General features: G+C 40.8%; 2 protein-coding genes and 1 long non-coding RNA gene across 5 annotated transcripts; 1 reads left to right on the top strand and 2 right to left on the bottom strand.

The window, feature by feature from the left end:
- Positions 1-550: 550 nt before the first annotated feature.
- On the bottom strand, positions 551-1,239 carry LOC108603479 (cytochrome c oxidase subunit 6C-1). The gene is made up of 3 exons (XM_017992331.1): positions 1,142-1,239; positions 768-956; positions 551-704 (listed from the first exon to the last, which is right to left on the bottom strand). Exons 2-3 carry the CDS (start codon positions 938-940, stop codon positions 641-643), a joined length of 237 nt encoding a protein of 78 aa, XP_017847820.1. The 5' UTR covers positions 941-956; positions 1,142-1,239; the 3' UTR covers positions 551-640.
- A 281-nt stretch (positions 1,240-1,520) lies between these two features.
- Positions 1,521-3,389, bottom strand: LOC108607893. Of its 3 annotated transcripts, none has more exons than XR_001915522.2 (3): positions 2,966-3,389; positions 2,642-2,897; positions 1,521-2,388 (listed from the first exon to the last, which is right to left on the bottom strand). It is a non-coding gene; the product is annotated as an uncharacterized LOC108607893 (long non-coding RNA). The 3 variants fall into 3 exon arrangements; XR_001915521.2 differs by having other exon boundaries at positions 2,642-2,894; positions 2,954-3,389; XR_001915520.2 differs by having other exon boundaries at positions 2,954-3,389.
- LOC108607892 (nuclear receptor coactivator 6) lies at positions 2,415-10,918 on the top strand. The gene is made up of 6 exons (XM_017998998.2): positions 2,415-2,696; positions 3,804-3,981; positions 4,058-5,380; positions 5,443-10,197; positions 10,258-10,764; positions 10,827-10,918. Exons 1-6 carry the CDS (start codon positions 2,682-2,684, stop codon positions 10,883-10,885), a joined length of 6,837 nt encoding a protein of 2,278 aa, XP_017854487.2. The 5' UTR covers positions 2,415-2,681; the 3' UTR covers positions 10,886-10,918.
- The last annotated feature ends 2,127 nt before the right edge of the window (positions 10,919-13,045 follow it).

The following is a 13,045-nucleotide window of genomic DNA, read 5'->3' on the forward strand; positions in this document are numbered from 1 at the left end:
TGCTGGTGTCCAATGCTGTCACCTAGTCCGTTCTTGATTTTGAAACTCCAAAAATTAAATGCGTTCATTTTTTATATGTTGTGTTTTTAGGGGTGTGCACTCTTGCCGTTCTCTGCTACATACGCCTGTGTCCTGGCAATGAGATGAGTGACGGATGTACTAGGTCCAAAGCAACAGAAAGTACTCTTAAGTTCATGCGATGATTGATTATTTTATGGTTCATAAAGCATTTATGTTGACAATTTTATGATTTTAGATTTAATTCATTAGATTTGTTTTTATGCACGCTCAATCATGTACTTAATTATGCTTTCTACTGCTGAATGTATTATGTATACATACAACTAGATGAACTACAGAAAAGATGTGAACGTCATGTCGATTATTTGTTATGAACTTTTAGTCACAATTGATATTTAATCACAAAATACATTAGTCACTCTAAAAACATATTGCACTGTATTTTTTACTTGATTGTGGCTTCAATCAAAAGGTAAGAAATAGGCCCAACTCTGCCCACTCACACTTCTCCCCAATTTAAACAAAATAGTTCACATTTAAGTTGATCTATTTAACTCTCAGTACACACTTTTATATCTTATAATATGTATAAGACAAGCTACTCAGCTAACCAGTTCGCTTAGCAGGACTGGAAACGCCCTGCGGCCTTCATGCGTTCAAAGGATTTGTTAGCGTCATACTTCCTGCAAGCAAACATTATTCGCAACCAAACTTTTGATGCTATCAATAGATATGTATGTACATACTGGTAGAACTCGGCATACGCTGCCTTCTTGGGATCATTGACGAGAACTTTAAAGGCGACTGTTATAACAGCTGTTAGCCCAAGAGCCACAGCCAGATTGCGCTTGATTGTGGCGTTGTGAAGCCCACGGAGAACTGGACCGGCGCTGCTGGAGGTCGCTGGAGTGCTTGCCATATTTAAGTTCGCTTAACTGAAAAAGAATTTTTAACAGTAATATGAGGTAGTTACATAACTAATATATGTACATATATGCTATACGCAACTGTTGCAGTCTAATAGCAATAATGCATTGATAAATTGATAATAAGCTATATGCTTATGTTATCTATGTGAAATAAATTATATTATTTTATATTTTACTATTTTTATACTCACATTTTCAGATAGGTAAAACTGTAATGACAAATTGCCAAATTATCGACTAGCATATGTGATTCGATAAAGATTTCGATAATTAAATATATATTTTTTATCTATTAGCTAGTCGAAATAGTCGTTTTTCGATTTTAATGTATGCGTGCATATTTTTTTATGTTGCTCTATACAACTTACTGTAAAATTATGTCAAATTATAATTGCTTGAGATTAAATTTAAGTTTAGGTGTGTTATGTGTTTATAACATTTAGTGACAGCAATATCGATAGTAATCGTATTAAAATATATTACTAACTCATTTTTAATTAATAAAAAAAAAAAGAATTACATTTATGAATATAGCAAACTAGATTTTTGGTTTTAATTTGATTACATATTTTGGAATTATTTAGTACATTTTTTGAAAAGATGTAAGACAACACTGACTGGAAATTAAAAATGGCTACCACTGAAGGCGAATGCAAATGGCGGTTGTTATTGTTCGTGAAATTTCAATAATTACGAAGATATTTAAACAAAATAAACAACGAAAACACAGTTTTTCAGAAATAGCAGTAAGCTAAAAGGCAAAGTGAAACATTTAGTTATCTCTATGTAAGGCTATAAACAGTGTACGTGTTTTAAATCGCTCTAATTTACGCTTGAAATTTTTGGTCGGGACGCGATTTGTGACCAGGAAAATATAAAGCGTTCGTTGAAAGCAATATACATATGTACATAGTTTATTTTGCATTAAATGTTTAAGTGTGCCACAGAAAATTTTTATCAAAAACAATGAGAAGTGTATTATCAGTTTTACAAATAAAGGAAGGTGTGTGATTTCATGCATTTTACAGCTTCAAAAATATTTGGAAACAAATAAAAACAGTGGAGCACCAGTACCCTGTTTCCGCGTTCGTCCAGTAACCAGACCCGTACTCGTGCCACACGTTGCCGTTAACACAAAATAATAAAAGGTGTAGAAGTAAATTAAAAAGTGAAATTACAAAATATAAAACGCATGTATGTACATATGAATGTTCGCCGGACAAACTTTAGAGACGGTAGCAGCCGTCATGTCTGATAAATTCACTATTGTAGCAGACAGTGGGCACATGCAATTCAATCAAATAGTAAAATTGTAATTTTTATACATACGTATGTATATGCACAAACATGCAAATGTAAATTTGGGTGTTTACGTGTGTGCATGTGCATCTAAATCAGTGGCTAGTAGTTGTGATATCCATAAAAAAAGAACAGAAATCTATCAAAAAAAAATAAATAAATAACATTAAGCAGGTTATAAAAAGAAAATGCGTGCATTACAAAGATGCAATTATTTAATTACTATGGACACAACATTCCAAATACACGGCATGTAGCTTGGAATCTTGAATTACTTATCACCAGGCAGAATGATGATGATTTCGACAGGCCTACGTGATTATTCAAATATAAATATAATTTTGTGCGCATGTGCTTCTATTAAATGCTAAAAGTTTTATACTTCACTTTACCCAATTAAATATACGACGGGTGTTATTGCCGTGTGATGATATGCCACTTAAACAGGTGAGTTTTGATTATTTTTTTTTCTCGTTCCACCATGCCTGCCCCGTGGTAGTTTAAGTTTATTTCACCATTTACATTGTCGCGTTGCTTGCAAAAACAGCTGATACACGATTATTTGACTGTAGAAAATTCCTTGTACAATAAGCAAGCAGGGGGAGTGCGGTATAATGAGCACTACGCACTTGCGCGACTCCTAAGCTGCTGTTTACATATAATTAATACATTTTATAAAAAATAATTCCAATTATTTGACACACATTTGTATGTACATAATCGTGTGTTTGTGGCACTAAATATTCCGTTTGGATTTCATAGCGATAGCGGCACGATCCGTCTCGTTCATGACCATTTCTGTCCAACGGCAATCTGCTGGTTACCTTTTCCTTGCTAGCGCGGACATACACACCGACACGGACCAAAGAAGAAAAATGGCGACACAGAGTATCGATAACAAGGGACGAGAAATGGGATATGGAACGTGAGCAACCTGTGGCCGTCAAAATATAAAGCACAGATATACTGCCCAATTTAAAAATAAAAAAAAGCAGCTTCGCCGATTTCCTTCTATTTTTCATGTGTTCTATTTAGCCAATTCTTTTTTTTTAACTTGTATAATATTTCTGTTGTTAAAAAAATTGTTGGAACTTCCAATGAACAGATGTAGCTGTCTCGCTTACACACTTTACGAACACCAGCACAAAACAGAAATGTTGAATTGTTCAACTGACATTTTCTCTTGTCCCCATCCACCTGACCCTTGAGCGAGCTTTGCTTCAACCAATGCGTCGATTAATAAAACAGTTATTTCTTTTTCATTTAGTGAATTTAATATTTTAACTTTGTGGTACATTAAAAAAAATGTGGAATATCGTGTGTCTAGATATGATACATACATATATAAATATATACATTACAACAGGGCTGCAAAACAAGACCCAGCGATAACCGATAGTCTGCAAATGCTTCATGGCGATAGGTGGGCCCAATCGCTAGTAATTTTATGTCTTCTGTCCTGCTGTTGTTTCTGTTTCTTATAACTTTAATGTTTTTAGACTTCGTGCAATGCATTTTCTAACCAAAACGGAAAAATGTGTTTTAACTTTACAGCAGCTTGAATCGTCTGTACGGATATCGGTGGCTTTGCCCTGGGATGCAGCTCTACGATTGCGTCAATTGGCCGCCGAGGGCAATTCCACATTGCGTGCCCTCGGAATAGTGTCCGTGCAGCCTGAAGGTGAATCTGTGATAACTTTAAAAGTTGGAGCTCAAGATATTAAAACAAAAGGTAAGTAAATAACAATAACTCCAACAAGTTAATTGCGGCAACACGCTAAAACTTGTCTGTTTTCTTTTCTCTGCAGATAACTTAAACGATGTTGCAGGCTGTTCACTTGGCCTGGTTGAGGCGGCTGGCACGTCTTCCAACAAAGCCGCCATCACACTCGGCATAAGCCATTTGACTGCACCCACGTTCGATGGCCCCAGCACAAGCAAAGCAGCATATGTCCAGCAGCAGCAGCAGCAACAACAACAACATGCAATCTCAAATCAGCATCAGGTGCAGCTGCACAGGCGAAGCGCTACGTTCCCGCAGCAAAAACAGATGCAGGCGCAACATACGCTACCTCTGCCACCACCCCTGCCACAAGCTCCCTCGGCGTACAGTAATGCGGTTACAACACCACCCGTGTTCAAATCTCCTAATACGGTGTGTCCCATGGAGGGCAAAGTGCCGCTGCTGCCTTCACCTGTTTCTGGTGGTTCAGTGAATGTGCCAAGGGATTTTCCGTTCGAGAGTATGCGACAGGCACGCGTTCTTCAAGGCAGGGAAACTACTACCATAAATGGTGTTGGACCCTTGCCACCTCCGCCAAATGTTACGGTAAAACTGTTGAATAATCAGGCAACACAAAACGGTGAAGTCATTGGAACCCCAAGCGGTGCGAGTGTAAGTGCATCAAGTAAACCTCAGTTTATTCATCCACCACCTCCATATCCTGGAATGGGACCGACTTCTTCAACGGCTGCCAGCTCAACGCCGAGCTCGAATCACACTACGAGCTCAACAGTAGCAATGGTTGCTTCGAAGGCAGCTCAAAACTACCATATGCCCTTATCATCAGCAAATGTAGCGCCTGCAATCAACTCTACTGGGACAGCTAGCAATAATATTGCGATATCATCACCGCTGCTTGTTAATCTCTTGCAAAACGATGGGAATGCAATGGGCAGTCAGATGAAGTCTCCCCTCTTGACACCAACCAATCCACATTCGCCGATAGTAAGCATGAGTCCCAGTGCACAGATGATTCAGAGCTCTAGCTCACCTATGCGTTGCACATCGGCGACACCAAGTGACTTTATTATGACACAATCGGGAGACAACTCAAGCGTGTCCAGTCCTGTAGTGCCTTCCTCACCGACTGGTGTTGGTCCCGGTGGCTCAGTAATAATGCGTAGCATACAACATCCACAACAGCAGATACTTTTGAGTCCCAGCAGCAATGGGAATATGTATAGCCAAGGACCGCCTACACATCGGTTTCAGCACGCAACGGCATTGCGACACCAGCAGGAAGCTAACAAACAGCGTCAGCAGGGTATACAATCTCGCTTTATGCCACCACATCAGCAGCAACATTTTCTAAGCCAGCAACACCCTCAGACGCCTCAGACGCCAACCGGTAAATTATTATAGAATAATATTGTCTTGCAATGCACATCATACATTTTTTTTCGTTTATAGATTGCTTTACCAACGTAAACCTTCAACAGCCGCAGCAGCAGATAAGACAACAGCAACTCCGTTCCGCTTTGCCCCTACCTCCGGCACCACATCCTCAGCAACAGAGACTTATGAGCATGCCGCTATCCTCCCCTCAGGCGCAGCAGCTTATGGTGCAGGGGGCTCAAGGGGGTACATCACCTATTGCCCACTCACCTGCGTCCAGTCACCATTCAATGCATAGTCCCCTAATAGGCAACCATCAGCATCCTCTTCCCCCGCCTTCATCGACAGCAACCAACAGTCCGCACACGCATACCCATCCACAACAGCTTCAAGCTAAGGAATTAACACCAATTGGTAACATGTTAAATGCACACCTAGTACCTGTAGCTGCCGTAGGTAACCCGCAGCAGCTCCCTCCGCCTCCAGACTATAATCAGGCAGCGGCTAATTCGCGATGGCCGGCGCTCAATAAACCTATGGATTCGGCTACCAAGAGCAGTTTCCAGGAGTTTACGCGTTACCAAATGCAATACAACCTGCAGCAGCAACAGCAGCAAATAAACTTAAGCAACGGCCCAATTGACTCTAATGAGGTCTTATCAAACGCGACTGCAACAGTCGTAGGAGACAATACTTCAAACGTTACTGTTGATGCGACGGCAACTCCGCAACGACAACAGCACCAACAACAGTTGTCGATGCAGCCATTAGGGGCGCAATCAAACTCACAAGCATTAGCAAATGCTTCTGGGACGGGTCAGGCTCTGAATGATCCGCTAATTTCTTTGTCTGATTTGGATGCGCTGACAACAAACGATTTAGATGCATTGCTGCCAACTCTTAACTGTGATCTCGACTCAACATTAAGCCTCGATGATAAGAATGAGCTCGAATCGTTGCTTCAGGATGCCAAGGATTTGGACTTGGACCTGATCGAGGATAATTTATCTGCAGTGGGAATGGACGTGGGCGAAGTAGAGATCACCGCGTTGCAGAATAATTCTGGCTGCATGGAGCTATCCGCGCAGCAGCAGAATCCGCAACAACACCAACAAATGTTGCACATACAACAATATAATCAACAACAAATGTTACAACATCAGAGACAACAATTACAATTGCCTCAGCACCAGCAACAGCGTCAACAATTACAGCGTCAAACGCAATTGCAGCAGCAGCCACGTATTCAACATCAACTTCTACCGCAGCGAGCACAGCAGCAAATTCAAATGCAACAACACCAGCAATTACAAAATACACCAATGATAATGCAAAAGAAACTAACGCAGTTGCAGCAACAACAGCGATTGGGAAATGTGCAACAGAAACAGTTCATCATCAATCCACATACCGGCGACATGGAGCCAATGGCCAGTGATGATAGTGATACGGAGGCCGAACAGGAAACTTTACAACTGCAGCAATTTCAAAGCAATTCCATGTCCAGTGGTGGACTTAGCGGCTACGGTGGATTTAATCCTGGCAATGATATGTTGCTCCCTAACAACCTCTTCTCAGAGGAGGATTCCAACTCAGTCCTTTCCATCCCCGGCAGTCAGCAAATTATGCTGGCAGCTGGCAGTGACCAGGAGCGCTCACGTGACTCGTTCGCCTCCAACAAGTCGGTCGTTTCAAACCGAGGGCGTAAGGCTCCCCAATCCAAGGGCATCCAGAAGCATCAGCAACATCAGTTGGCAACACCAACACAAGTAATGCAGATGCAACAAATACAGTCAATAACACCGAGCCATTCGCCGCGTTCATGCAATAGCTCGCCAGTGATTGGAGTTACCGGAATTGGCTCGTCATCGTCGTCCCCTAATCTTATAACGACAAGTGGGAGCACCAAAAAATCGAAACCGAATCTTTTGCGTGATAAGCTGCAACAAGGAGTCAAAGAGCGTAGGGCCAAGGATGCAAGTACTTCAGTCATTCCAAAGGTCAAACGCGAACGATCCAAAGGGAAGGCGAAAGTAGCAGCCACAGCTACTGTTAACAGTACTGCTGACGAGAATATCAAGCTCCGACTTAAGCTGGACAATGTGGATATTCCGGCACCAGCTTATGACCAACTACAACAACCAGCTCAAGTCAACAATGCCATAATGGATGCCAATCATCTTCAACATCAACAATTGTCGATGCAAACACAAATGCTGGCACGCTCTGCAACGCAGTCCCAACAACAAGAGCAATCCCTTCCTCTATATAACAATTTTCAGCAGCAAAATCAAGCATCTGCTACTGGTCTTAATGAACCACGTGTGCCGCCATTGCAGATTCGATTGCGAGGCAAGAACTCTGTTGTAGTAAAAAATACTCGAAAGGATCGTAAGAAACTTTCCACCTTGGCAGAGGAACAAAAAGTCCGGCACCTGAAGCGGACTTTCAGTTCAGATCAACATCAGCCATCCCAACAACAACAACAAGGAGTATTGCATGATGGGGCGACTGATAACAAGCAAGTTAAACACCCTGGAACAACACATTTAAATGGGATGCCGAGTTGTGCTGGTGCCCTGGTGAAGACAATGCAACAGCCCCAAGCTCAGACATCTCAGTTATCTGGACAACAATTAACAGTCACAGGGTCCAAGACTACCACAATTGTTGCTGGCAAAAATGGATTAACCATTAGTGCGATTGTAGAGGCACATAAGGCTCAGACGCTCACTCAGAGTAATACTGGAGTTGATGGGCAAATTGCCCATGGATTAACTGTGGGCACCACTGGCGCTAACTCAAATGCATCTACTCTGCAACAACAACATCAGCTGAGCAAAATAGCAACGTCTCTGCCAAGCAGCATTACCTTGAGCGCCATCACAACAACTAACAATAATAATAACAACAATAGCAATAACAACAATGTTAGCACCAATATCAGCATTAACAACAGTCATAACAACAACAATGGTCGCATGCTAAGTAATCTAACTTTGAAACCCCCAATCAAGAGTGCAGCCACTATCACGCCTATTGTGGGCGGAAAACCGATGACAAAAAACCATAAGCCGCCGCCATATATGACCGCCGTGCAACAGTTGCATCTACAAAAGCAGCAGCAGCAACAACAACTGGCGGCGGCCGTAACCATGTTGCCAAGTGCGACGACACTTAAGCGTGTCGAAATAACAAAAGTAACGACAAGTAGTGCTGATTCCATCCCAATGACGGTCACGACGTCAGCAGCAACAACCACAGCAATTACCACGCTGCCAATACACGGCGAGAAAAAAACATCAGTTGCTCTCCCTTTGACCTCTACAAATATTGTTAATAATGTACACGAGCTGGTTAGTGTAAGCTCTTCTTCAACCTGCTCATCTACGCACACCAAGCCATCTAACCACCACTTGCCGCAACAATCTACGCCAAATACCACATCATCATCCTCAACGAACCCACTGGCAGTGACAACGACATCGACAACGTCAACTGCTTTAGTGGGCAGCATGCAGCGTAACTCACCTGCGAGCAATGGTAGCGGTACTCCTGGTCATGTCAACAATGGAGGCGGCGAAGACAGTGGCATTGAGTCTATGGATGCCCTATCTGAGAAGAGCCCTCATCAGCAGTCCTCCAGCAGTCCCATTCAAATACAACAACAGCAGCAGCAAAAGCAAACTGCTTTAAAACAATTAGGAGCGAGTACTCTAGCAGCACCAGCACCGCTAACATCGCAACTGCCAACAACTGGCAGTACAATGGAAACAGCAGCAACAGGTAGTAATAATAATAGCCAGACTAAGATCCAGCAGATGCAGCACGCTGATGATGAGATTGAAAAGGCGTTGGCCAAGATGGAGGGCGACTTCTCGGACGAATTTAGGAGTATCATGGATAGCGTAGTCAAAGAGGAGGGGAAAACAAAGACAGAATCTGTAGCTGGTGGAGATAGCTTCAATTTAACAACAACAATGACGCTACCAATCAATGCGAAACTAAATGGCGAGCATAATATACTCGAACACGATGATCTCATAAAGAAGTTGACAGATAATATGGAAGCAGAAGCAGACGAAAAGAAGGCTATCGCAAAGCCAACTACTATAGTAGAGGCAACAACAGAAGCTCTACCAGATGAGAGAGAAAACATTAATGTAGGAGATTTGCTTACAGACATAAAAGAGGATGGTGTTTACGTCAAAAAGGAAATAATGCTAAATATTGAAGAGGAACCTGCCAGAAAGCAAGAGGACAAAAATAAAGAACATTCAGAATCTTTGCAGCCCATATCGATTGAAATACCTGCCCAGCCGGATGGCGATACGCCGCGCATTCGAACACGTGCTAGCAGTCGCCTCGAAAGTCCATTGGATGCGCCCAAGGCCAGCTCAAGTCCGGAAGCGCTGCAGGCATCATCAGGAGCAATGGGAGTAACAAGCAGAGCTATTATGCGAGCCTCATCCAATCCAAGTCCCCGCCTAGGCACTCCGACACAAGTTCACAATAACAACAATTACAGCAGTAATAGTAACAAACGGCGTCGTCAGGTGTCTGAATCTGGCAACAATGAAGCACATAACACCGATATCTCTGCACAAAACGAATCAAAGCGCACGCGAATCAGTAGTGGTAACAGCAGCACCAATGCGGCTGAAGCGTCAGAGGCCTCGCTAACCAAAAAAATTGAGATCGAGTCTTCCGATTCAGATGAGCCCCTTATTGAAGTAGCAGGCAAGGTGCGTAACTCAAAGGCGGTAGTCGATGAAAAACACATTACGCGACGCAATGCCCTCCACCAACAACATCAACAGATGCAGCAAAGTATGTTGACGCAACTAAACTAACCAACTCTTAATACTAACGATACAACTTCGTTTTCAGAATTGGTATGCTTGAGCACAGTATCGAGTATACCTCAAAAGACGCAAGGGAAAGCGCAGCCACAGGTTCCCGTATCCGGAAGTAGTTGTGTTACGACATTGCAGGCTAGCGCGGCCAACAGCAATGCGAACAGCTCAAATGTGGTGCATGCAACACGTGGGGCCACTGCTGCTGCTGCAACCAACAGCATCAACAACTGCAATACAAATAACAACAACAGCATTATAAGCAATAGCTCGCCAACTGATGAGAAAATTGGCACCAGGAGAAGTGTGAGGGCTAGTGCAGCCGCAAACAAGATAATTTATGGCCGTAGTAATGCAGCGGCTGCTGCAGTAGCGGCAGCAGCTGTAGTTGAACCGAAAGCTACGCCGCTCAAAGGCCTCGCTACGCCGCACGTCGCAAGCGGTTGTGCAAGTCCTGCCAATAGTGGTACTCACAATGCCAACGCGTCAAATGTAAATGTGGAAAGCGTAGCGGAGGCGCGCCGGAAGACACGTAGTGCGGGTGAGTCAGGTTTGCAAAGCTTGAACTAATCGAAATGATTAAGACCTACTCCTTTTTTCCAGTTGGCGAATCCAATCTATCAGAAGGACGTCGAAGAAGAGTGTCGCGTGATTACAAGTGACCAGAATTTTGCGCCTTGGCTAAAGGCTTGAACCAAGCAATGGAACCAGTTGGGAATGACCTGATTGAGCTATTCGACTTGAACGTTGTTAACCAACAGTTTGATATTAGCAACAACAGTTTCGGTTTGGTCAAGGCGCACAACGATGTTAGCGATGAGGTGGATATTAATAGTCTGCCGTCAACATTGAAACTGGTCGAGGCTGCAAGGACCCCTTTTACCTACGTCAAAAAACTTTACGGCTCAGAGGAGGTGTCAGTTGATAATTTACATCTGATAAACTACCACGACACCGGCAGCAGAAATATAATTTCCGAGATCCATGTGGATGCGGATGCCGATGATGGTATGGACGCAATTAGTCTATTGATGCCTGACTTGGGAAATGTGACAGCATTAGATTGCAGTAGCTTTGTTGATTATGACGAGTTCAACTTGTGCTTAAGCAATATAATTGGCGAAAAAATTGATGATGAGCTTGAGAAAAGTTTTGGCAATCCAATTTTAAGAGCGTCTAGCAACAACCAGGCGGATCAGTGGCACGATTCTGGCGAAGTGTTTCGCAGCAATAATTTTCAGTTTTAAATTTTATCAAGTTGACTGATGATTGCTCCACAAGCTGCAACAGGTCTTCGCAGTTAGCCTAGCGATGTGGTGACGTTTAGCTAAGCAATGTATTATTACACATTTTTTTAACGGTTCTAAATAGAAAAGTTACGCATACATCGGCACAGGCAATGAAATGTAACCCTCGAACCTAATTAAATTAATGTCAGTACTTTTAGCATTTTGTATAGTTAGTTGTATCCAAAGGTTGCAATAATGTTGCATTTCAAATTGAGCAGCATCACATAGATACAAAAATACTAGCGCGTATTTCTAAAAATGTCTGTTTCATATATTATAGGTGCGCACTGCTAAATTTAGTTTGCTTTCTTATTTTGCTTCATTAATTTTTTAACGTAGCTACTTTTTCGAACTTTGTGCTACTCTCACATGAATAAACGGTATCCTTTGATAAATGGATTTGCTAGTCAAGTATAGCAGGCAATCTGTGTATGATTAAAGAAAATTAGGGCAGAAACAGCTGAACAAATTATAGTTTACATAATTATGCCACACATATTTATGTAAATATTTTATTGCCATTTATTTCATAGTAGTTTATACAGACGACTCCCCGCAAGCATGCCCATATTTAATCTTAAGCTCCTGTATATATTGTACATAACGTATCATTCAATCAGATGCAGCATGAACTTGTTTTTAGTAAAAGTAAAAATATGAATTGTTTATATATAGCACGTTAATCCGAGTCGATCTTAGCAAAAAACAAAATAAAAATTATATCCAAAAAATCGTAAAAAAAAAAAATAAAATAACATACTTTTTTTAAAATTTAATTGTAATTTAAGCAATTTTATGGGTATATTTACACTATATAAAGCAGATATTCTATATATCTATATATATAAATATATATATATTTATATAAATATATATATATATATATATATTCTTGCGTTGTTTCAATAACAAATTTGTTTTTTAGTTCTAAATGCTCTATTATATAAGCCTTATACAAAATACTTATAATATTTACGAAACCCCTTTACAATATATGCACAAGCATAAGTTAGTCAAGGCCAAGCAAGAAATATATAATCGGAAAAATCACTGTTTATCGCTTTACAAAGCGAGTGATAAATGTAAATAATATATATATATATATAATATATATATATTATAATATTTATTTATAAATATATATTATTTATATTATTCATATATTATATACAATTATACACACATGTAAAGTAAATAACATATGACGTTATATATTTTGCATACAAGCAGAAGCAAACAAATATATATTGTATATAAGGCAAACTCTATTTTTGCTAAATGTTATTTAAACAAATTTGGGTAAATGAAGCAAAAGCGCTCAACAGAAAAAATATTGTTCTTCACCCGCATATATTGTTCAATATTATTATATTAAATGTATTGTATAATTACTATAATTAATAAGTTTTATTTTTTTTTTTAATTTTGTATATTTTAAAGTAAACAGAAAACCTTAAAAAATACAAATCAAACCCCTTAGAATAGCTCATATAGAATTGCTTACACAAAATCAGCTTAAATGAAAATCAGAAA

The sequence above is a fragment of the Drosophila busckii genome, unplaced genomic scaffold, assembly GCF_011750605.1.
Source record: "Drosophila busckii strain San Diego stock center, stock number 13000-0081.31 unplaced genomic scaffold, ASM1175060v1 chrUn_01, whole genome shotgun sequence".
In the NCBI taxonomy this organism is placed as follows: Eukaryota; Metazoa; Arthropoda; class Insecta; order Diptera; family Drosophilidae; genus Drosophila; species Drosophila busckii.